General features: G+C 47.1%; 1 protein-coding gene across 1 annotated transcript in view; it reads left to right on the top strand.

Annotated features, from left to right (window-relative positions):
• Positions 1-11,800: 11,800 nt before the first annotated feature.
• Positions 11,801-24,501, top strand: part of LOC144953612 (NACHT, LRR and PYD domains-containing protein 3-like) — a 46,257-nt gene continuing 33,556 nt past the window's right edge. The window contains exons 1-3 of the mRNA XM_078884201.1: positions 11,801-12,164; positions 15,415-17,086; positions 21,385-21,471. Coding sequence (XP_078740327.1) covers positions 11,801-12,164; positions 15,415-17,086; positions 21,385-21,471 — 2,123 coding nt within the window. The remainder of the gene's footprint in view (positions 12,165-15,414; positions 17,087-21,384; positions 21,472-24,501) is intronic.

The following is a 24,501-nucleotide window of genomic DNA, read 5'->3' as shown; positions in this document are numbered from 1 at the left end:
GTATGCGGGCTATATGCGGGAACATATGGTAAGCCACGTGAGAGTTTTCCACCACCATGGAACTTTTCAGCTCATCTACAGAGAGCATAAAGCTCCAAGGAGTAGAACACACGGCTGAGCCACATCAACTCCTGCTAAGATGAGACTGCGAGCAGCAGAGGCTTCCCGAGTCAGGAGAAATAAGGGCGACTGGCGATACGTGAACTGCCACCAAACAGGTGTCGGCTGTTGCGAAGCAAACCTCAAAGTGAGGCCACCTCAAAGAGGGCCAGAATACAAACTGCATCGGAGGTGAAAAGCGGGTGATGCCTCATTAACGCCAGTGTTGCCCGAGAGAAACGTGCACAGCAGATTATGTAAACTCCATTACTCATTGTAATCGGGCCTGTGACCACAAATGGTTGGTATTGATCCTCCCCACTTAAACTCTCATTAATTGGCCAAAAACACCTTGAGGTATCGAGGACCACAGAGCATGGCAAATTATTAGGTGTTGGCTCACTGGGTGGCTGACTCTCCCACTTGTCCGTAGTTACTCACAACCTGGACTCAGAATTGTTTTCTCTCTGAGAGTTTGTGAACATCGTGTCATTTAAAAGATTAAGCTGTTATAGCCACGAAATGAATGGAGTTGCTGAAAACATCTTAATAAATATTTACATCAGTGCATTGGGGATTGTGCAGCGCTTGAAGATGCAGTTTGCATAAATGACCCTATATGAAAACTAATTATCATAAAGTAATACAAAAATAAAACATAATAAAATAATTCTCACGACGTTTCGGCCACAACGCAAGCATCCGTCCTCAGGTGAAAACTAGGTCTGTCGAGGCGACAGCGTCTGAATGAAACAGCACGCGAGCTTGGAGCATATATATAAGCTGGGCGCCTTGACAAAGGAATTTGCATATCAAGAGGAATTTAGCATTTTAATGGGAAATGCAGGTATGTGATTAGTACTACATATGCGTGTGCATTATGCAGGATTAGCAGCATCAAAGGGAGAGGATATGGGAAATGCAGGTATGTGAATAGTACTAATTCAGCATCAAAGGGAGGGTTAGGGTACATAAAATCCGTGATCTGGTCCCGTCTGTAAAAGATGTGGTTCCAGACATACAGTACCCTGGCGTCTACAAACTAAGTTGCCTCTGTGGTAGCAGTTACATTGGAGAAACCAAACAACATGTCTCGGACCGCATCCGTGAACATAAAACAGACCTGAAACACGGTAGGACAAACACCTCAGCCGTGGCAGATCACTGTTACAATTCAGTGGGCTCACATGACATTGACTTCTCCAAGACAGAGGTTCTCTGCAAGCCATCTGGCTATCATGAGAGATTCGTTCATGAGGCGATCCACATATACAAACACAGAGACAATTTCAACCGAGAAGATGGATTCTGGCTTAGCAATCATTGGAAGGACGTAATAAACCATTTCGGATCTTAACTGATTGTGTTCACGTTTACGGTGACTTTCAGACCGCGTTCCACTCACTGGCATTGTATTCTCCGCAGGGAATGTATTCTTTGCTCCGCTGCAAGTTTCCTATCACTACTCACCCATTGACACGACGGTCAATGGTACAGTGTATAATAACAAATAGTATAACATTTATATGCTTAATACAATGTACAAAGTAATATATAGTATCATAATTGTATAGTAAATATATAGCAGTGTGATACAAATTAGGGTGGGTAGAATAATACATAGTGTTATATTAAAATGTAGAAGGTATAAGCTGGTTTATAGCAATACAGTATATAATTTAATGTTGGGTTTGCCTATGGCAGTATATAGTACGGTGTAGACTCGTGTGATGTAAGAGAATAAAGTTTAGATGGAAGCATATTATATAATTTTTACGACGTAGAATTGTAATGTATTACTTACTGTTAGTAACTCAGCTTATTGTAGAGTATAGTAAGTATACTGATGATACTATGTAGTTTATACTTCAGTTGTTTACGTGTTGGTTTTAGTTACTGCAGCTACATACTATTAACACTCCTTCCCTTTATTAATGCTACCCCTAACCCTTCCTTTGATGCTGAATTAGTACTATTCACATACCTGCATTTCCCAGATCCTCTCCCTTTGATGCTGCTAATCCTGCATAATGCACAGGCATATGTAGTACTAATCACATTCCTGCATTTCCCATAAAAATGCTAAATTCCTCTTGATATGCAAATTCCTTTGTCAAGGCGCCCAGCTTATATATATATGCTCCAAGCTCGTGTGCTGTTTCATTCAGACGCTGTCGCCTCGACAGACCTGGTTTTCACCTGAGGACGGCTGCTTGCGTTGTGGCCGAAACGTCGTGAGAATTATTTTATTATGTTTTATTATTTTATTATTTTTTTACTTCCCTTCTACGTGACTTTACCGAAAGAACCAAGAAGATGAATCCCTGCAGTCACGAAAGCTTTAAATCGAAATTTAATTATCATAAATTTTAATTTCTGGTAGTTATAATTCAGAGGATGGCTTGGTTATAGCTCTGATGGTGGTAGTTTGCATGGATTGATATATGTAATCTCTTAACTGTTCGATTAATATATAGAGTGAGTCTCCCTTTGCCGCAATATGCAAATCACAGCTTTGTGTGAGTGAGCAAATTACATTAAGAATGTGCCCATTTGGTAAATGCACTCACGGAATGTGAATGTTTACATTCACCTGCACTGCTCCTGACAGCTCGCTACACCGCACCTGCTAGTCATTCACGTACATATGTGTAATAAACGACTGGACCACGATGTCTGGCTCAGTGTCCTTTATTATTCGGTTCGTGCTGTACACCCACACGGCTGTCTTTACTCTGTAGCTTCTCCACGGTGCTGACTCCAATGTCGGCCCGATCCACAACAGCAGCTCCGCTGCTGTTTCTCTCACACAGCCCCCCTTGGCTGTACTCGCTGCTGCTCTTCTCCCTCCGCAGCTCTCCCAGCTTCTTGCTCTCTCTCTCTCTCTCCGCAGCTCCTCCTGGCAGCCACACCGCTGCCTCTAACAAGCAGCCCCCTCTCTCTCTCTCTCTCCGCAGCTCCTCCTGGCAGCCACACCGCTGCCTCTAACACGCAGCCCTCCTGGCTGTCTCCTCCTCAGCTGCACACCACTCCGCAGCTTCCTCTTATCTTCGGGGTTGGCTCCCGATGGCCGTCGGCGCCCCCCCCTCTCCACACTTGCCCGCGTGGCCTCACTCTTTTCCGCTCACACCCCGACTACCTTCCCCTTCCGGTTTACCCGCTTAAAGCCCCGAACCTTCCCCCCACGTCACATGACTCCACCCCCCGTGACGTCACATCCGGAAGGTCGCTTACGCCCGCATTACACCACCCTCCCCCGTAGAAAAATCCCAGCCGACCTCGGCTGACCAATAACAAATCGTAATGCGGCGAACCGAGCTTCCCCCCCTAAAGGACACTAAGCATACAATGTAACAGCAAGAACAACAACAACGCAATTAAGATCAACGAACGTACAAAAACATGCAATAAATACAACTGTAAGAAAAAAATAACAAGACAGCAACAATCAACGAAACGTAAGCGATTTGGAACGTGTGCGGGTCGCCGGCCCGTCCCGAACGGTCGGCGGCCCACTCGCAGAACGGGAACGCGATGAAAGTCGAGGAATGACAGGGGGTAATCCCCCTGTCGCAGCTGGAAGTCCACCGACGTCCCGTGTCCCTAAAGAGTTAGTCTTGGGCTTGTCCTGTGACCGTGCCCGCGGCTGGGTCGGAAGGGCTGCAGGGCTCGAAGGTCCAGCAGACCTGGCAGGCGTCCTCCGAGCAGGGCCCCTCGTCCCCCGCAATGTCACGGCCGGCCTGTTTCGGAGGATCTTTAGCCGACTTGACCGGTGCCGAGGCCTCCTGCTGCGGCGGAGCCGGGAAGCGGGCCCAGCAGTCTCTGGCGTAGTGGCCCCTACGCCCGCAGCGGAAACATTCGGCCTCGTTGCGCCGAAGCGCAGGCCTCGCCTCCTGACGGCCCCGTTCTGGTAGCACCGCGCGCGGTCTCGGCCCGCCGCGTCCCGTCCATGGAGCGGAGGCGGCCGTCAGTTGTTGAGGGCCCCGGTCATCCGGAACATAGACGGCCTGCGCAGGGTTCCACCCCAGCGCCTCCCCTTCTTTGACGGGCCCCCCCGTCCACGCCGTCACTTGTTTCCAGCGACGGAGGTTGAATTGCGCATCGAGACACTTAGCAGCCATCCGGGAAGTTAGCTTCTCATGCCCACACACAGGCATGGGGATCCCTAGATCCCGAGACAGCTCCAACATTTTCCCTAATATGAGAGGCTCAAGCAGGTCCTGTGGCGTCTCAGGATAAGCTGCCATGGCCAGCTCCAGCACCGCACCCCTGAACGCCACGGGCGACTCCTCTGGTGCTCGTTGTCGTTGAGCGAATCGCCGATGCGCATCATCTGGTGGCTCATAAGCATCGGCCATTTCTTGAAAAACACCACATAAAGTTGCCTTCTTATCGGTCGCTATGGAACGGAAGAATCGGACAGATTCGTCGTCCAGGAGAGTCGGCAACACCTCCAAAGCCTCCGCATCGGTCCATCTTGCTGTGCGTACCGCCGCCAAGAAGCGGCAGGCGAACGCGCTCCAGTCCCCACCGACGGAAAATTCTTTAACCGTTGTAAGGTGGCGACTCCGACTCCTCTTCCCGCCGTCTTCCAATGGTGGTGGTTGTGATGGCAAATTCAAAATGGCGTCGGCCCGCGGCGTGGCCAAGATGGCGGTTTGGCGCCACGGAGCGCGCAAAATGGCGGCCTCTTGCCGCGTGGGCAATGGCGGCGGCAGGACAGGCAACGTGGCGGCCCGCGGAGCACCACTTGCATCATCCATCGTCCCTGGCGCGACGAGATGGCATAGATGCGCCAGGACGTCCTTAAGTGCCTCCAGTTGTACCGCCATCGCTTGCCATCGTTGATCCGCGTCTGATGATGTCGACGGACCCGCCACCCCGCCAACATCCTCCACTCCCGTTCCCGTGGTCGCCTCAGCCGGGCTCTCCTCCACCACCCCAACAGGATCCGTGGTTGGGGGGAGTTCGTCGTCGTCGGACGAAGAAGCCGATGCAGGCGCCGGATTAACTTTCTTCCTCACTTGTTTCGACATGCCGTTGCACTTCCGACACCAGTGTAATAAACGACTGGACCACGATGTCTGGCTCAGTGTCCTTTATTATTCGGTTCGTGCTGTACACCCACACGGCTGTCTTTACTCTGTAGCTTCTCCACGGTGCTGACTCCAATGTCGGCCCGATCCACAACAGCAGCTCCGCTGCTGTTTCTCTCACACAGCCCCCCTTGGCTGTACTCGCTGCTGCTCTTCTCCCTCCGCAGCTCTCCCAGCTTCTTGCTCTCTCTCTCTCTCCGCAGCTCCTCCTGGCAGCCACACCGCTGCCTCTAACAAGCAGCCCCCTCTCTCTCTCCGCAGCTCCTCCTGGCAGCCACACCGCTGCCTCTAACACGCAGCCCTCCTGGCTGTCTCCTCCTCAGCTGCACACCACTCCGCAGCTTCCTCTTATCTTCGGGGTTGGCTCCCGATGGCCGTCGGCGCCCCCCCCTCTCCACACTTGCCCGCGTGGCCTCACTCTTTTCCGCTCACACCCCGACTACCTTCCCCTTCCGGTTTACCCGCTTAAAGCCCCGAACCTTCCCCCCACGTCACATGACTCCACCCCCCGTGACGTCACATCCGGAAGGTCGCTTACGCCCGCATTACATATGTAGTGGGTTCTATTGAGACGCACTCTTGAGTATGGAGGCAACACGTTTTATTCACTAACACAACACAGGTAAGTCTACACTCACGGGATAACGACTCAGGGTGGTCACCACCATGGATAGCTACATAACACTCACGGGAGCACTATATAATCTGCCGGGCCAGCTAATACATTGCCAGGCTCTCGACGACTTCTCTCACGCCCGAAGACCGAGGATCCAGGACTTGGCGGGCAGGCCCCATCTCTCTTCAGCAGCACTCCAACGACGGCGACCCTGCCAGCTTCTCCGCCCAGCTTATATCCGCTCCGGCGTGACCGTTCCAGATTTTTATCGAGGGCTTTGGTAACTCATTACGTGTCCTTCTCGCCCCCCTTGTGGGGTAACCCCTTCCACCTCGTCCAGTAAAGTGTCCTCCCGGGTACACCCAAGGGCAAGTCCTCATGGGCTCTCGCTCTCACCGTTGCCAGGGCTCTGCCCCAGCAGCACCCCCCGTCACTGGGTACTGTGGCTGCCCTCTAGTGACATATAATTTGTCACCACATATGTGTATGTACATCACCACCAAAATCGGCCTTAAGTTTTCATTCTCACTGAATCCTCACCAGACATGTGCAGAAAGGCCGATACACTCATATTTTCATTCGTGTCTAGTGGTAATACTGTATTGGTTTAATGAATGTGGCGGCATGTTCTACAATGTGATGGTGGTGGCGATTCTGATGACAATTACATTATTGGTGTTGGGGGTTGTTACTATTATGGTTATAATTTTGTGGAGGTGTAGATGGAAAATTGCCACTTCAAGTTCACAACAACATCAACCCGAGCAGCATTTCAAGTGCACCTTTATCAAGTTATCAGCCTGTAATGGAACTTGTTAAGCTTTGTTTTAGAAATGATTGTGAAAATTGTCAGGTATGCGCAACTGACCTTGCTGCGTTGTAGAGCTCTCAGATAAGATATTTCCTCATTCCTCCCGTCTCTCCAAGACTGGTTAGGTTCGGCCCAAAAATGTGTTGCTACACAATGAACAAAATAACTCACGTAAGTCAATAACACTGCTACATTAAAATAAAACATGTTTAAGAGACGACAATTTGGGCAAGAACTACTCTTTATAACACGTATTTATATGTATTGGGGGTCTTCCTACGCCCATCTTCTACAAATCACAGCTTTGTGTGGCTGAGATTATAGCAGCGGAATGTGCAAATTGACTCAATGCGCCCGCGGAATGCGAGTCTAAATTTATCAGCACTGATCTTCATACCTGACGACACCATGCGTGCTTGTCATACACATATGCAAGACTGCACCAATGATATTGTGTATAGCCATAACAGACGTTTGGCGCAAGTGCTGTTAGCGAGCATCCATGAGGGCCTGCACAGCACACGAGAGGGTGACCAGCACCATGACCGGCTGTCTTTTTCTTCCCAGTGGCAATGTTTATCCATTGCACCAAATGCTCATTTCTAGCCGATTTGACCTAGGGCAGGCTCAGGAGAGGTTCAAATAATCGTCACGGGTGTTGGATAGATCAGGAACCCCCTTCCTGGGGATATAACTCTTCTTGACATGGCAGGAATGGAGCACCTGAGCCATGAACTGAAATAGAAGGAATTATGATGAGGCAGTGTGGTCTTGATTTGAAGCTTTCGTGACTGCAGGAATTCATACTCTTTGGTTCTTTCGGCAAAGTCACGTAGGTATAAAATAAAATAAATCACGACGTGTCGATCGCAACACAAGCGGTCGTCCTCAGGTGGAAAAATATAATCCAGCAGTTCCACACGTAAATATAATCCTGCAGTTCCACTGCTGGATTCAGCATGAATGACTAGAAAATGGTGGCCGGCGAGAGTTGATGCACATGACCCTGAACCATTATTGTAAACATACGACGACCATTATTCCTATGAAATTAGAAGAATTATTAACTCTGGTATGGCGTTCATGTTATTTTATTTACGGTTTTGTATGGGTAACATTAGTCACATTCCCCTCTCCCCCCCCCCCCCCCCAAAATATATATTCTGTTCTCGATCGGTTTCCCTATGGTGGAGGCACGTGGGCTCACCTCAGAGCCTGGCAAATGATTTGGTGCTGGCTCATCGCGTGGCTGACTCTCCCACTTGTCTGTAGTTACTCCTCACAAACTGGACTCAGAATCGTTTTATCTCTGAGAATTTGTGCACATCGTGTTATTTAAAAGTTGAAGTTGTTATAGACACGAAATTAATGAAGTTGCTGAAAACATCTTAATAAATATTTACATCAGTGCATTGGGGATTGTGTAGTGCTTGGAGATGAGAACTAATTATCATAAATTATAATTTCTGGAAATTATAATTCAGAGGATGGCTTGGTTATTGATCTGATGGTGGTGGTAGTTTTCATTTATTAAAATATTGCATCTGTTTTTCATCTTGTCCAGTTCTTTGAAGCACATATTATAAGTTTTGTAAGACCGACATTCGTTCCCCTTCACAACATTGCTAATATATGCTCTTGCCCTTCGCTAGCTGATGCTGAGAAGCTAATACACGCCATTATCTACTCTGGACTCGACGACTGTAATGATTTGCTTGTTGGCATATCTGAGAATGTTTTCAACAAGCTGCAGTATGCTTAACACGTAGGCTTTCGGAACCAATATCATCCATAAGAGTTTTTTTACGGTTAGATCTCGTAAAAATATAAGCTAGTAAGGGTTGTTGGAGAGCCAAGCCACAACATTTACAATCTGAGTACGACGTTTCGCCAGTAATTACAACTAGCTTCATCAGGTGACAGCCAGATTTGAAAATAAGTCTAACTGTTTCGTTCCTTATACAGAGGCGCAGATGTGGAAACTGTGCTCTTGCGCAAAGTGGGGGTGCAGGGGGGGGGGTTACTAGGCAACGTACATTATACTGGTTGGCTGCGTCGGGTGGTGGCAGGTTTTAACGACACATTTATATATTTACGCAATCTAACCAAAAAACCCCTCTATTATGGATGAAAATACTCATGTGTTATCTAACTGCCCTGGTATCTCAGTAGTAGAGTAAGCGGCTTTACAATCAGAAGGTTGAGCTCAAACCTTGGTTGGGGTTGACTCATCCCACCATCCTTAATGGGTCGATAAAATATGTATGACTTTGTGGGGAAGTCCAGTCAGGTGAAGTCAAGTCAGTCTCATTTCCAAGTCACCCGAGGTCAGAAAAAGAATAAAATGTCATTGTGCTCGGTACACTGCCGCTGTCTACCCAGACATAAAAAAGCGTCACACGATATCAATGCTGCTTGTCTTGAGAATAGTAGTCGCTCCCGTCATAGAAAAGTGGAATTATCACCACCACTGGAAGAGGGCTGTAAGCAGGAGATAAGCACCACCTAAATGCTTATTTTAGGAACAAATGACTCACTTTAGACATGTATGATAAGTGTCACAGACTTCATCAGTGCATCACACGAGTTGCTTGAAAGGTGAGGTGATCACATTGATGGTTTTCATGAGCTGAGCTCACCTACCAATGAGGAACTCTCAATAAAAATAACCAACATTGTCTCAGTACAATGTAAACAGGCGTGTCTTTTCTTAACGAGCGAGATACGTTCTGTGGAAAATGATCGATAAGCAAAAACTCGTCAAACAACCATCATTACCCCATTGACTCCCATGCTTAAAGCTGAGCTACGTTTCAGCACCAAAATGTTGCACTCTTGAGCAACTTTATTACCGTGAGAGATACAAATTATTATATATAAAAAAAGTAATAAAACATCAAATATAACACCTACCACACATGAAGAACCACAGTGCTTGGAGGTGCCACCGCTCTCCACACCCGCCCTGTCCGCCCACCCCTCCCCCTTTACCCCTCCCCCTCACCACCCACCCATCCTGCCTCCCCTTCCTGCTGCTGCTGGAGGAGACTTGTTGATGCCACTGCTGGCGTCAGGGCCTGAGACTGAGAGAGCGGCAGAGGAGGCGACACGGGGAGCGGGGCCGCGTCTGCGCGTGTCAGGGGTGAGAGACGCAAATCGACTCAATACTTCACGGCGTGGGTGAGTATGGGGAGTTTGTGGTGCGTGGGGGACGGTGGGTGGTGTGACACTTCACAGCATGGGTGTGAGGAGTTTGTGGTGCGTGGGGGACGGTGGGTGTTGTGGTCCAGACTATAAACCGTCGGTGTAGGCTACATGGCAAGATTTTTTAATTGGTGCATAAATGTCTGTGTGTGTGTGAAAGATGGTGTAGCACGTGTGAGTGTGTGTGAGCCAGGTCACTGTGTGTGTAACTAAAATTAGTACCTGGGGCGGTGTGTAAATATCACACATTGGGGAGACAAAGGCGGTCTCACGTCGTTCTGAACACCCACCTCATCGTGTGCCATTCCGGCTTTTATAGGGGCTCGTTAACAGCACTTGCCCCACCAGTCTGTGGAGCCACATGGGGCATGATTGTGATGAAGCTCGAGCTGTAGGCGTAGAAGACGCGCGGCCGTCGATCCTCTGCAGGAAGCGCGCGTCTGCTGTGTGCAGCGTGTAGCTGCACGAGAGTGAAACCAATAGAGTTGTTGCGCCTTGGGCAAATAATACATACACTATGTTATCGTACGTGAGGTGAGGAGGAAGGACAACAAACTAAACACAAAAAGCACTTCTAATGAAATGAGTTTTCAATCAAGTGCATCGCCCCAGCGGCTTCCTAATATCAGAAGGAAGAGAATTACAGACGGCAGCAGAAGCGCATCTGAAAGCGCGCGATGAAAACAACTGCAGGCCACCGTGTGCTGCTGCCAAAGAACGCAAATTGATCAAGCCGTCTCTACTCGTTACACGAACATTTGATAATTTTGCAAACAATTGGTTAAAATGCAATTTGCTTGTTATAGCGCATTCTCGTAGAAAGAACGCTGGTTAAGTCAGACAGGCCTGTATATGTACAGTATAGATATTTAGTTTGCAGCAGTGCAATACACACAGCTCAATACACAAAGAGTTAAATGTATAAATATCTCAAACTAAAGAATGGGTCACTTGTGTTTACAAACATGATGTACAAAACTCGTTTTAGTCTCATGCTCTGCATGCTGTTGTAAATAACCGTGGTGCATGCTCACTGACCAGATGCTTCATTATTATTGATACACATTTGAAATGTAAAATTAAGGATTTTTTTCATTAAATTCTTACGTAAAACAAATAGGGAGGTGTTCATCCAGCGATAGAGAGACAATGGCTTCTGATGATGGTGTAACGTGCCGTTAATTTTGGAGGACTCCTAAGAGAGTGTAGGTGGAAATTCAAATGCATAGGAAGGAGGCTGCACAGACACTGGACCACTGCTGTCCTGGATGAGTGATTTATTTAACATAATGAACATCACAGTAACACTGACGCTGCCTCATGTGTGTACTTTAAGTTTTGGCTTCCCCCACGAAATTCCGTGCAGGGTATGTGACGTCATACCACTGCTAGAGCGCCCTCTACCCATATATTGATAACATGGGAGTGCCCACAACATAGGGACCACCCAAGAACAAACCTGGCTCCCACCCTCTGCCGCTCCACCTCCATCATAATCGTCACTCAACTAGAGGTGACGCTATCCCGATCATTGCACATTACAGCGCAATTCGCCGTCTGCGTGGCATCACGGTGGTCGAGGCAGTGAGCACGTGGTGTCACGCCGCTGCTTAATCTGCTAAACCTGTGTGGTGTTTTATATTAGGTTTACATTTAATCTTTTTTGTCTTAATGTTGTGTTCATATCAATGTTCAGATGCTTGCACTGAAGAGTGTTTCGAGATTCCTAAGGTGTTTAGATGCTATTTAATGCATTTACTTATATTCCAATTACATTTTAAGCTTACAGTACCATTCAAATAACGAAATGTGTTCACAATCAAATACCTAAAGTCAAAATTCTACCTAACCGAGACAAAACTATTTTTGGTATAGACATTTTATTATAATAATTAATATTTTCACACGACTATGCTTACAGGTGACACGTGGTTTGTTTTAATGTTCTTCAGGTGACTCCATGCATTTGTCGTGATGGAATCAAACGATTCTACATATGGGATCATTAGAACCAACAAAGTGAAACTCCGGCAATGTCTCCAAGTGCAGTCATCAGAAGTACTTGACCATTCACAACAAGCAGGGATAGTCCTGAAGAATGAATACGCAACCCTCAAAAGCCAGAATGACCCCATTGCACGAACACGGGACCTGGTTGACCTGGTGCTCGACAAGGGAGAAGATGTGTGCATGAGATTCCTTGAAGATGTGCTGGTTCCACTGAGATCCGAGATCCCTCTCTTGGATCAGTGGATATCACAGCATGAGCAGCAGCTCAAAGTGATGGGTGTCGATCTGAGCAGAACTGCGGGAAAAACCATCCCTGGAGCAGCTTCTCGTGAGTGATGCTAAACTTCACATAGCCATCCGCATGTCTCGAGAAAGTCTAGGTCAGGGGTCTGCAACCTTTAAGACATAAAGAGCCACTTGGACCCGTTTCCGAAGGAAAAAATAAACTGGGAGCCGCAAAACCATTGCAACTATTAAAACAAATATAACACTGCATATATTGTTTCTTACCTTATTGCTATATACAGGATCATGCAGTCAGCTGTCAATCTGAATAAAAAAAGGACTTTTTCACTTAACAATGTAAAATATATTTTTGCAAATTAATAGCTAAATTACCTGGTTAATGGGATTTTTGCTCCTGAACCTCAGTGCACAGTGTCTGCACATCAGGGCTGTAAGACGTCACCTTCATTTTCACACAGCCTTGCAAGCTGTCATCTGTGAGGCGTGATCGATGTTTGTTTTTAATATAGTTCATGTTGGAGAAGACCTGCTCACATACATATGTAATGCGGGCGTAAGCGACCTTCCGGAGGTGACGTCACGGGGGGTGGAGTCATGTGACGTGGGGGTAAGGTTCGGGGCTTTAAGCGGGTAAACCGGAAGGGGAAGGTAGTCGGGGTGTGAGCGGAAAAGAGTGAGGCCACGCGGGCAAGTGTGGAGAGGGGGGGCGCCGACGGCCATCGGGAGCCAACCCCGAAGATAAGAGGAAGCTGCGGAGTGGTGTGGAGCTGGGGAGGAGACAGCCAGGAGGGCTGCGTGTTAGAGGCAGCGGTGTGGCTGCCAGGAGGAGCTGCGGAGAGAGAGAGAGAGAGCAAGAAGCTGGGAGAGCTGCGGAGGGAGAAGAGCAGCAGCGAGTACAGCCAAGGGGGGCTGTGTGAGAGAAACAGCAGCGGAGCTGCTGTTGTGGATCGGGCCGACATTGGAGTCAGCACCGTGGAGAAGCTACAGAGTAAAGACAGCCGTGTGGGTGTACAGCACGAACCGAATAATAAAGGACACTGAGCCAGACATCGTGGTCCAGTCGTTTATTACACATATGTGGAGCTGAAGATCGACAGGACTCCAAATGCATACTTTTTCATGTTTATATAAGTGTTGGGGATGGCATTCCATGTTTCGAATACAAGTTTGTCCTGTTTGGGAAGGTTTTCAATATCACTCCATTTATGATTCTGAGCCAGAATGGCCTTCTGACGGGCAACATCCTCAAGAGTAGCGGTCAAGCATTTGAACTTGGACACCCATATATCTTTGTCGGCTATATCGGCCAGTTCCATCTCAAGATCAGGTTGACTTACACCTGCAAATGCAGTCATATTCAATAGGGATGGATCGATCGCCAAGGGAGTGACAGGGAAGGATAATGTCGTTTTTTCCTCTCTGAACTCACAGAATCGTTTCCCAAACGAACTTTGCATTGTGGTGATTGCAGACTTGAAATATTCCAAATTTATCGTATCATGACTTTGTTTGAACTCTCTCAAAGAGGGAAAGTGAGACAGTGTACCTCTCTGTAAATCTTTGACAAACACTGTCAACTTGCGCTCGAATGCCAAAACCTCCTCCAGCATGTGCAGGGCTGTGCCTCCTTTCCCCTGAAGGGTTGTATTTAGCGTGTTTAGATGTGCTGTCATGTCTACCATAAAATGTAATTTTTCCAGCCACTCTGGCTGTTCCAGCTCAGCAAAGGTGAGCTCTTTGCTGCCCAGGAAGGTTTTTACTTCTTCCAAACATGTGACAAAGCAACCGCAACGTTATTGCCTGTCACCGGGCGGGCAGTGTGGAGCGGAGCGGCGACCTGTCAGCAGCGGCAACGCCAGAGCAGGTGTCACAGTGCGCCTCCTCCTCTCGCTAGCATCCGCCCCGGAGCCGCGGTCAAGGTTCAAAAGAGCCGCATGCGGCTCCGGAGCCGCAGGTTGCCGACCCCTGGTCTAGGTGAAGGCTTTTCTTTGAACTGAGATAAATTGTCATTTAAAATTAGCAAACTGCACCACCCTTGCATGACAACATTCCTCTCAGGACATTTATATTCCATTCCATAGCAGGGAAAGTACATTTGATCAGCAATCAGGAGGAAAAGATGGATCTATAATGAAAATGTGTATGGACCCCAACATTCCTGAATTTATCATATCCCACAGCTCCCTTTTCTTGGAAAATACAAAAAAAATTGTTATTTTCTCCCACCTCTTCAGACACAGACATTGTATTTAAGCTTGAAGAAAATATAATGAGCGATGAAGCTCTATTTCAAGTGTCATGCCCACGATGGTTGACCATGGCAGCAAACCCATCTGCTGCCATGGTCTCCGTGACATCGTACAATCTGGATTCCACCAAGGCTATGTCATTGAAACTGTTCCCCTATGCATGGTGAATGACCACCTCTCGGAAACTATGGAAGCTGCTTCTAGTTCTTGACCTTTGGGCTGCTTTGGAGACTGCACACCACTCCATCCTCTTGAATCGGCATGGCTACGCAGGCATCTCTCAGACACTTCCCTACTGCTTCTGCTTCACCCTCGAAAAGTGAGCCATATTTTTCCAATCAAGAATTGCCTTCCATTCAGAAGCCCCAATTCTATGGTGTTCCACATGACTCCGTCCTTGGTTATCTGCTCTTCTCAGCACAATGTATCCTCCTTTGTCGAATTATTTTTTCCGAATTTTTATTATCGACTATCACTGCTATTTTAAATGACACTCAGTCTTTTATTGGCATTGATCTCATTAAACTGAACCTACTCTCTCCTCCACACCCTGACTCGGGTTGGTTACAGTTTTCTCCAGATTAAACATCAAATTTGTATCCCTCATCATTTAAAAAAAGTTATCTGGTCCAACACCATGTGAGACTAGGCTCTAAGAAAAGCTGTCTCTGGTGTGGACCAATCAATTTCAAGGACAGTGCATACATTATCAGAGTTGTGTTTTTTGCTTGCATTCCGACCGCAGGTATTATGGTCAATGCAAACATGACTCCTTGTAAAAAAAAGTGTCAGTTTTTCTGCCAGATAAAAGGGTAAAAAAACAATTATCATATTTTGCTACTGGCAAAGGAGGTTCCAAAGGTACAGTGTTTTAAAAAAATTGCATATGTAGAATGCACATCGGGGAAAACTTCCACACAATAATTCGTGATGCGCATGATGTTGCTGCATTATCCATGGTGAACGAATTCTATATGCTTTTTTAAATCATGCAGTTGATTTAAAACATATTTGTCTGCTATAGGAATGTTTTTATAGTGTAAATGAAACTAATTTGTTAGTGAAATTGTCTGTTTTATTTAGATAACCCAGGTGATGATTACAGAGAATTCTTGCTGAAGCTGACATCATTAACACGAGACTACGACGCACGACCTGGAGAACCTGCAGTGTTTTTGCTGGAGAGGATGGTGAAGCCAATTCTGGTTCTCTACTACCGCCATAAAGAAACCAAGGAGCACGAGTTACTAGCGAGAGGCAAGCAGCACGAGGAGCTAATGAATAGAGCACAGAGAGAAGGGATGGCTTACAATAAGCTATTTGATCCCATTGGAGAAAAAAAACCCCGACTGGTTATTGTAGTGGGGACTCCAGGCAGCGGTAAAACCATGTTGAGCAAATTCATTGTGCACAGCCTGCTGTCAGGTGAGAGAGTGTTTGCACGACACTTTGAGCACATTGTGCTCATAAAGTTCAGGGAGATAAATGATGTTGGAGAGGTGTCACTCGCAGAGTTGTTTTCTGTACTGCACTCATGTTTGGGAAACAAAGCGAATGAGGTTTTCGCAAACCAAGAGAAAACCCTTTTTGTTATGGATGGGTTGGACGAGTTTGGAAAGTGCCTTCACTATGCAAATGCTTGCACTGATCCACGGAAGACGGCAACAATAGAAGCCATCATTGCTGCCATAGTGAATGGAAGTCTCTTGCCCAAGGCCTCGGTCTTGATAACGACCAGACCCATTGCCATGGAGCAGTTGAGTGGAGTGAATGTTGATCAAGCTGTTGAAATCACTGGGTTTTCCAACGAAGATAAAATAGAATTCTTTAAAATGTTTTACCAAGATAGGAGTCTAGCAGAAAGGGCACTCAAGCTCCTGCAGGAAAATGAAACCGTGAATACATTGTCCCAGAATCCTTCATTTTGCCAAATAGCAGCCATTACACTGAAGGAACATTTACAAAGGTCTGATCATTCTGAGATTACCTTCAAATCAATGACCGACCTCTTCACACAATACGTGTTTGGGCTCATAGAACACCATGGACGTGGCAGCCACGGAGCCAAGGAAATCGTAACGTCTCTTGCCAATATGGCTCTGAAGGGGGTTCAGCAAAACACCCAGATGTTCAGCCAAAAATATCTTGAAGAGTATGTTGTTAGTTCTTCTGAACTCGGAAGTACATTCATCAACAAAGTGTTCACATGCGAGGGCATTAAACAAGGGAGTTGTTATTCATTTTCACACTTGACAATGCAGGAATTCTTTGCAGCAATAGCCGTGCATCTGTCACATTCAACACGGCCAGTGAGTGACGTCATCAAGGCTATTGAGGACAGCAAAGATGGGAGGTTTGATGTGTTTCAGAGGTTTTTTTGTGGACTAGCATCAAGCACTCCATGGAAGTTCTTTGAGGGTATCTTGGATCCTCCATCTGCAGATTCTCAAAAGGGAATAATCGAGTGGCTCAATCGCAGCATGAAGAATCAGAAGGATGACAAACACAGGCTCATCAGTCTCCTGCACTGCGTGCACGAGCTGCACGACCACAAGTCTCTGAGTGATGCCACTCAGTCCATGACTGTGATAGACCTGTCATGCACAAAGCTGTCCCTGCCAGACTGCGCTGCTCTCTCCTGGATCTTGATGCATCGAGAAGAACCTGTGGAGACACTCAACCTGTTCGGCTGTTTCATCGGCACCGAGGAAATGAAGAGGCTCCAGCCTGGACTGTACAGATGTAAAGAGCTACTGTAAGACTTGCACACCTCGCATTGACTACTGCACAAATTGTGCATGCATATGTGTGTGTGTGATATCAACTTATCTTCAAATGAGTATCAGGTGCTGCAGTGTGTAAAACAGTGCGACTTGGGAGACAAAAGCGGTCGGTCATGATGCTGGCCACCCACCCCATCATATGCCATGCCGGCCTTCATAGGTGCTCCCTAACAGCACTTGCCCCAGCAGCCTGTTAAGACTATACGGCGGATCTTGGTCTATAAGAATCCTCACTTAGTAACTGTACACGCACAGAGTACAATGTAACCCCATACAGTCACTACACTTGTGTAGGGGTGTTACGGGAGGGCAAACAAACACAAGGGGTTTACACCATTGGAACCTCATTTGCCAGTAAAAATATGATACATTTTTTTTACCCTTCTATCTGGCAACAAAACTGACACCTTGTAAACAATTATCATATTTTTATTGGCAAATGAGGTTCCAATGGTATAAATGCTTACCCCGAGCTCTCATACTCTGATGGTGCATTGTCTTTGAGTTGTGCGCCTTTTGGCGTCATCTGGTCCAACCCATGTGAGACTAGGCTCTAAGGAAAGCTGTCTCGGGTGTGGACCAATCAACTTCAAGGACAGGGCACATTATCAGAGTTATGTCTTTTGTTGTATTATGACTGCAGGTATTGCGGTCTATACAAACATGACTCCTTGTAAAAAGGTGTCAGTTTTGTTGCCAGATAGAAGGGTAAAAAACCAATTATCACCAGGACTTACTGTGGAGCTGATCTGTCCTCTGACCATCGACTAGTCATCTGTAAGATGTGCCTGCCATTCTTCCATTCTGGTGGTGGATGTACACCCAGGACCCCATTCCAAACTAAAGTGGCCTGGTCTCAGCTGATGAAAGTTGCAAGTGAGAATTTCATCATCGCTTGCGGCTGGGGTTGGCATCGTCCCCCACTCCGTCTGATGTCGAGGGTAAATGGGCGAGGTTTAGGACTGTGACTCATGCAGCTGCAATGGCTGCTTTGGGTACGCGGTCCAGACCTCCCCAGAGACCCTGGCTGACAGGAGGTGTTCAGGATAGTTGAGACAAAGCGACAGGTCCATTCTCAAAGGCTACAGCATCCCACGTCAGAGAATGAAGAGGCTTACCACAGCCTTCGCTCGGAGGTTCGGAGAGCCGGAAGGCGCTGCAAGGATGGGTGGTGGTCGCGGGTTGCTGAGGAGATGGAGTCTGCCTCAGTGGCCCGCGATCACAAATCACTATTAACGCCATCAAAAAAGTAACCTGCTGCGCCACACCGATTACCATCATTAGGGGAAAAAACGGTGATCCAATCTCCGACCCCCAGGAACAGTTTTGCAGATTTGCTGAGCATTTCTGTGAGGTCCTGGGGGAGGGGAAATCCCTCAGCCAGGAAAACATCATGGCACAAAGTGGGGATAACCCTGCTGAGGCTGCGGTGCTTCAAATATTGGAAGAAGTCATCCCCTGTGAGTGGCTGGCTGAGGTGCCATCTGTTGAAGAAGTACTGATGGCGATCCGGAGTCTGAGACCAGGAAAGGCACCGGGCAGAGATGATCTTCCAAGCGAAATGCTGAGGGAGGGTGGCGTTTGTGCACAGACTGCCCTATATGACATCATAACAACAGTCTGGACCACTGGACGGGTTCTGCATGACTGGAAGGATGCCCTGATCGTCCCCCTCTTTAAGAAGGGGGACCGCACAGACTATAACAACTACAGGGGCATCTCACTCCTCAGTGTGCCGGGAATGGTCCTGGCAAGGGTTATTCAACATCGCCTTGCTAGGCACGCTGAGGAGAGGCTTGCGGAGCCCCAATGCAGTTTCAGAAAAGGGCGGTCCTGCACAGATTCCATATTTTCTGTCCGTCTGCTACAGCAGAGGTGTAGGGAATTCCAAAAAGACTTACATCTCTGCTTTATTGACCTGGTCAAGGGCTATGATACAATCAGTAGGCCTGGGCTCTGGGTTGTTCTTCGTGCTTTCGGAGTCCCTGACCCTCTGCTAACGATCATTAACGACCTTCATGATGGTGAGTGGGCCCGGGTAAACCTACGTGGCCGGGAGTCAGAGCCTTTCCCTGTACACCTTGGGGTGCGACAGGGATGTCCTCTGGCTTCCACATTATTTAACATCTATTTTGACCACGTAGTTCGTGAAGCCTTCAGTGGCTGTTCCATCTGGTACAAATGCAATGGGAGGCTGATCGATGCCCATGTGCGGTCAAGGGATGGCTCCCTATTGGTCAACCACGTTATGTATGCCGACGACCTGGTAATTGCGGCTCACTCAGAGGAGAAGTTGGAGGCGCTGCTGCTGAAACTGGAGTGTGCCACTAAGAGGTGGGGCCTTACCATCAGCCCCATCAAAACGAAGCACCTGCCTGGGTAATTTGTACCATCGGGTACTCCACCCCCACAACTCCCAATCGGTGATGGGACAGTTGTGGAGAGAGTCGAGAGATTCCCATACCTGGGCAGTGTTCTCATGACCTGCTCCGGTTTAACAGCAGAGGTCTCACTCTGAATCAGTTGAGCGCCATTATCTTTTCACCGGTTTTGTACCGCTTAACCATGATTAACCATGCAAAAAAAGATTTAACTACACTTAGTTGGCCAATCTTATTTGACAGACTACTATTACAGGTTCACCATGTTTAGTGGTTGTCTCCTTCTCACAGGTTGAGTCACAAACCGTACCTCTCCATAACAAAGGCTCACCCTCTTAAGCCTCACCTTACCATATGAATAAAAAGTGTGCTTTACTTGGCCCTTTCCCCCCCCCTCTCCAACCATTATATAAACGGAGTGGTAGCTCCTGCAATCTCTCATTTACTTGATACAGCTATCGTGGCTGTGACGGTTCCACCTGAAGACGGAAGCTTGTGTTGCCTCCGAAACGTCGTGATTTTTATTTTATTTTACTTTTATTAATTTTAATGTTTTACCTACGTGACTTTACCGAAAAACCCTAAGAATATGTGTGGAAGCTACCTGGTCTGTCGCTCCGCACGAAGCTTCGAGTCTTCTCGGCCACAGTCATTCCCTCCCTAGGCTGGCCTGCCTACGATCAATCCTGGGTTTAACCAGGCTGGATTGTGTGAGGAGCTCACAAATCCCCGAAAGATCTGGACAAAGTCCCATTGGTGACCTCCTCCGGCAGGCAAGGCTGCGTTGGTTGGGGCATGTAGCCCGCATGCCCAATCACCGCATGCCCAAACAGCTTTTGTTTGGCTGGATCGAGGGGGCTAAACGGGCGCGGCACAGGCTAGAGAAGAGATGGAGTGATGTGGTACAGGAGGATGTGGAGCTGAGTGGACCTGCCGATGACTGGTACCAGCGGTGTCAAGATTGGTCTCTGTGGAGGAGGCTCGTGAAGGACGCTACTGGGCAGTTGGAGGCAGTCGCCTACCAACAACAATGGAAGGTGGAGGAGCGACGTTCACAACAACGAGCAGAGCACCGGGTGGCTAAAGCACAGCAATTTGGCACAGTAGGGGGCACAGGTGGTGCATCAGCCAGTCATCTCAGTCAGTCGACCCGTGGCACCTGGGTCTGCCCCGTGACCTGCCAGCGGGCGTTCGACACTTCACGTGGCCTCAAGGTGCACATAGCCTGGCACAAGCGTCGTGGTGAAGTCACTGCCACTTAGTGGCGAATGGCGGTTGTTGTTGTAGACGATGAGCGATAGTGCAGCGGTTAGCACACTGCGCTATGAACCCAGCATCCCGGGTTCGATTCCCGCTCACAGCCAACACCAGTGACGATTATCTGAACCGGACTTGGGCCTCCCCTAGGTCGACTCAGCCTCAAATTAGTACCTAGTGCGATGTGTAAATATTGCCACTGGGGAGACAAATGCGGTCAGGCATAGTGCAGGCCACCCACCCCCTTGTGTGCCATTCCGGCCTTCATAGGTGTTCACTAATAGCACTTGCCCCTAGAGTATGTTAAGGCTATATGGAAGATCTTTGTCTTTTTTGTAGACGAGGTCTTGCAAAACAACACCCTTATAAACACAAACACTTTCAGATTATAAAGGTACAGTGCAGTATGAATGGATGGATTATTGTGGGTAAACTGATATTTGTGAATGCCACAAAAATCATATGCTTCTGTGTTATCTATGAAACAATGAGCAGCTTTACTCATGAACCTGTGTGCTGTGGTCATGTGCAACGCCATTGTGAGTGTCCCTAACTCACCGCGTGTTTGACTCCACGGTTCCCGTGGGCTCAATGAGTCAGCGCTGTCCCTTCTCCCGTCCACCCGGGTTTAGGATGGGTCGCAACGAGATCGGAGACAGCGGCCTCCAACTTTTCGCGGACGGGATGTTGGGGAGAGAAGGAAGTTTGGAGACGTTAGTGTGAGTAATGTCCTTGAGAAACACGCGTCACGCGCGGGGTCGGTACGCGTGCACGTGGCGGACAGTGTGGGCAAACGAGGACACAGGGCGTTGATCGGCTAACTGTTGTTGTGATACTAATTAAGGTGGGGTGATAGTTAAGGGGGCTGCAGGTGGCTTGGGGTAACTGAGGACGCAGGGCGGTGATTGGACGAGAGATATTGATGTCTGGAATTGGCGCCAGTGTGGCTGGAACAACAACCCCACGTGACACCGGGGGCTGGGGGCGAGTGGCGTCGCAGGGGGATGACCCAATTAATCAGGGGTAATTGGTTCGGGGATAAAGTGGGAGAGCGTGGAGTTAAACGGGAGTTGGTGCCCGGGACGAGAGATGAACGGATGGAGAGACGGAGCAGCGGATAGAGTATAGTATAGGGTAGCAGTGGATAGAGAAGGTACAGTATAGGGTAGCAGTGGATAGGAAGAGAGTACAGCGTAGGGTAGCAGCAGAGCAACGGAAGCGTCAGAGAGAGAGAGAGAGACGATGGAGAGTTACGATGGAGTGAGACGACGAATTTAACGGAGAGCGCCCGAGCTGGAGAGAGAGAGAGAGCGAGGCCAGCGGAGCGAGCGAAGGGATATCGAGTGATATTGATGGAGAGTTGTGGGTTGGAGAGTACGACGGAACATGGAGCGGTGTTAATGGAAAGACCGTGAACTATATGATCAATAAAAAAACGAGGAAAAACAAGAAGCTGTCGTGTCGGTACGAGTCCGACATAAGTACACCTAAACAAATATATACACACAGACACAAAACACAAAGATACTCAGTATAGCATGCTATTGTATTTTAACGTCGTTTATAACTACATTTTTATGCACTCATCAATTAAGTTATTAGCCACACCTATTACAGCACTTTTAACCACTATTAAATAACAATACAATTAAATCTTGACTTAAAGCTTTCGTGACTGCAGGAATTCATACTCTTTAGGTCTTTTCGTAAAGTCACGTAGATAGAAAATTATATTTGATTATATTTCTACTATAACCTTTGATATTGTTTCAAACTATATCATGTTAATACAGTAGATCATCGATTATCCAGCAGCTTCGGAGGGAAGGGGATACTGGATTTTCAAAAACCACCAGATAATCGCATTATTTAAAACAGCTTGTTTTTGCACATCCTTGAATAAGATTATATCCTTAGGTTTTTTCGGTAAAGTCACGTAGGTAAAAACATTAAAAAGTAAAATAAAATAAAAATCACGACGTTTCGTAGGCAACACAAGCTTCCATAGAGAACCTTGGTCTCGGAAAATACAATTTCATGAGAGCCCACCGAGTTGTAGCAATGATCGGCAACGGCCGAAGAATCAGTTCTGCCGTGTTTCAGATCTGACTTGCTATGGGCTCTGTGGTATAGCGTTTTGATGAGAGAATTCTTTTGAGATGGGTGGTGGTGGGAATCCGGTTTCAAGTAGGAATCTGTGTGGGTGGCTTTCCTGTAGACAGAATGTCCCAAGGATCCGTCAGGCCTCCTCTCAGATCTGAAACACGGCAGAACTGATTCTTCGGCCGTTGCCGATCATTGCTACAACTCGGTGGGCTCTCATGAAATTGTATTTTCCGAGACCAAGGTTCTCTGCAAACCTCCTGGCTACCATCAAAAGTTTGTACACGAAGCCATACAAATATACAAACACAGACATAATTCCAACCGTGATGACGGTTACAAACTGAGTAATCATTGGAAAGATGTAATTAACCATGCAAAAAAGATTTAACTACACTTATTTGCCAATCTTATTTGACAGACAACCATTACTGTTTTACCATGTTTAGTGGTGGTCTTCCTGTTACAGGTTGAGTCACAAACCGCACCTCTCCATTAGGCTCAGCCTTTGTTATGCAGTCTATTCTTAGTCTCAAGCCTCACCTTACCATATTAATAATAAAGATGCGGCCCATGCCCCACCACCTTCTCCAACCATTATATAAACGCAGTGGTAACTCCTGAAATCTCTCTTTTACTTGATACAGCTGTCGTGGCTGTGACGGTACCACCTGAAGACGGAAGCTTGTGTTGCCTCCGAAACGTCGTGATTTTTATTTTATTTTACTTTTTAATGTTTTTACCTACGTGACTTTACCGAAAAAACCTAAGGATATGAATCATTGCAGTCACGAAAGCTTCAAATCTAGAATAAGATTATGTTTGTAGGTGTTCTGTATATATATATTGACTGTTTTAAATAGTTTACATTATAAAAATCGCTTAACTAAATATACAAAGACAAAATAAATATCCTGCTGTAAACAGTGACTATTTACTGTACCGCACTCACCACTCCAATATCGAAGACTCTGCATGGGGTGATGTGTGTACTACGCTCTTGTTCAACAACTTGTGTTTGACAACATCTTGTCTTTGACAACAACTTGTGTTTGACATCAACTTGTGTTTGACAACAACTTGTGTTTGACATCAACTTGTGTTTGACAACAACTTGTGTTTGAAAACAACAACTTGTGTTTGACAATCGTCGGACTGATGCAGCCTTCAGATCGGTGCTCTGGCAAACGCCGAATTGCACGCAATTTTTGCCGGATCGCACTGCAAATTTACTTTTTCTATGACGAGTTATTAGTCATGAAAAATGTATATACGTGTAGTATTTTAATTGTTTAAGTTGTTGTATGTAGTGTAAAATGTACTGTAAATATTATTTGACGCGGAAATGGGGGGATGTTCAGAGGAAATTAGGAATGAGAGGATATGGGAAGAGTTGTAGTGGAAATGCCGATATGCAGGCCAGGTGCTGAGTTACTTTCTGCTCAGACAGTTGCCACTGGGGGTGTCCTTTCAATTATATTGTGATGAGATGTTAAATTAAACGCTTTCACATGTGACCTCTTATAGGATGATGCAATATCGAAGATAAATCATGATTATTTGATCTATATATACATCCACAGAGATTCTACAGAGAGCCTTAAGCGGACTTTTGGGTCATATACTGTTAGGGGACACCTAATGAA

This window comes from Lampetra fluviatilis, chromosome 79 (assembly GCF_964198595.1).
Source record: "Lampetra fluviatilis chromosome 79, kcLamFluv1.1, whole genome shotgun sequence".
Lineage (NCBI taxonomy): Eukaryota > Metazoa > Chordata > Hyperoartia > Petromyzontiformes > Petromyzontidae > Lampetra > Lampetra fluviatilis.
The sequence above is the reverse complement of the archived record's forward strand: the minus strand, read 5'-3'. Positions and strand labels throughout refer to the sequence as shown.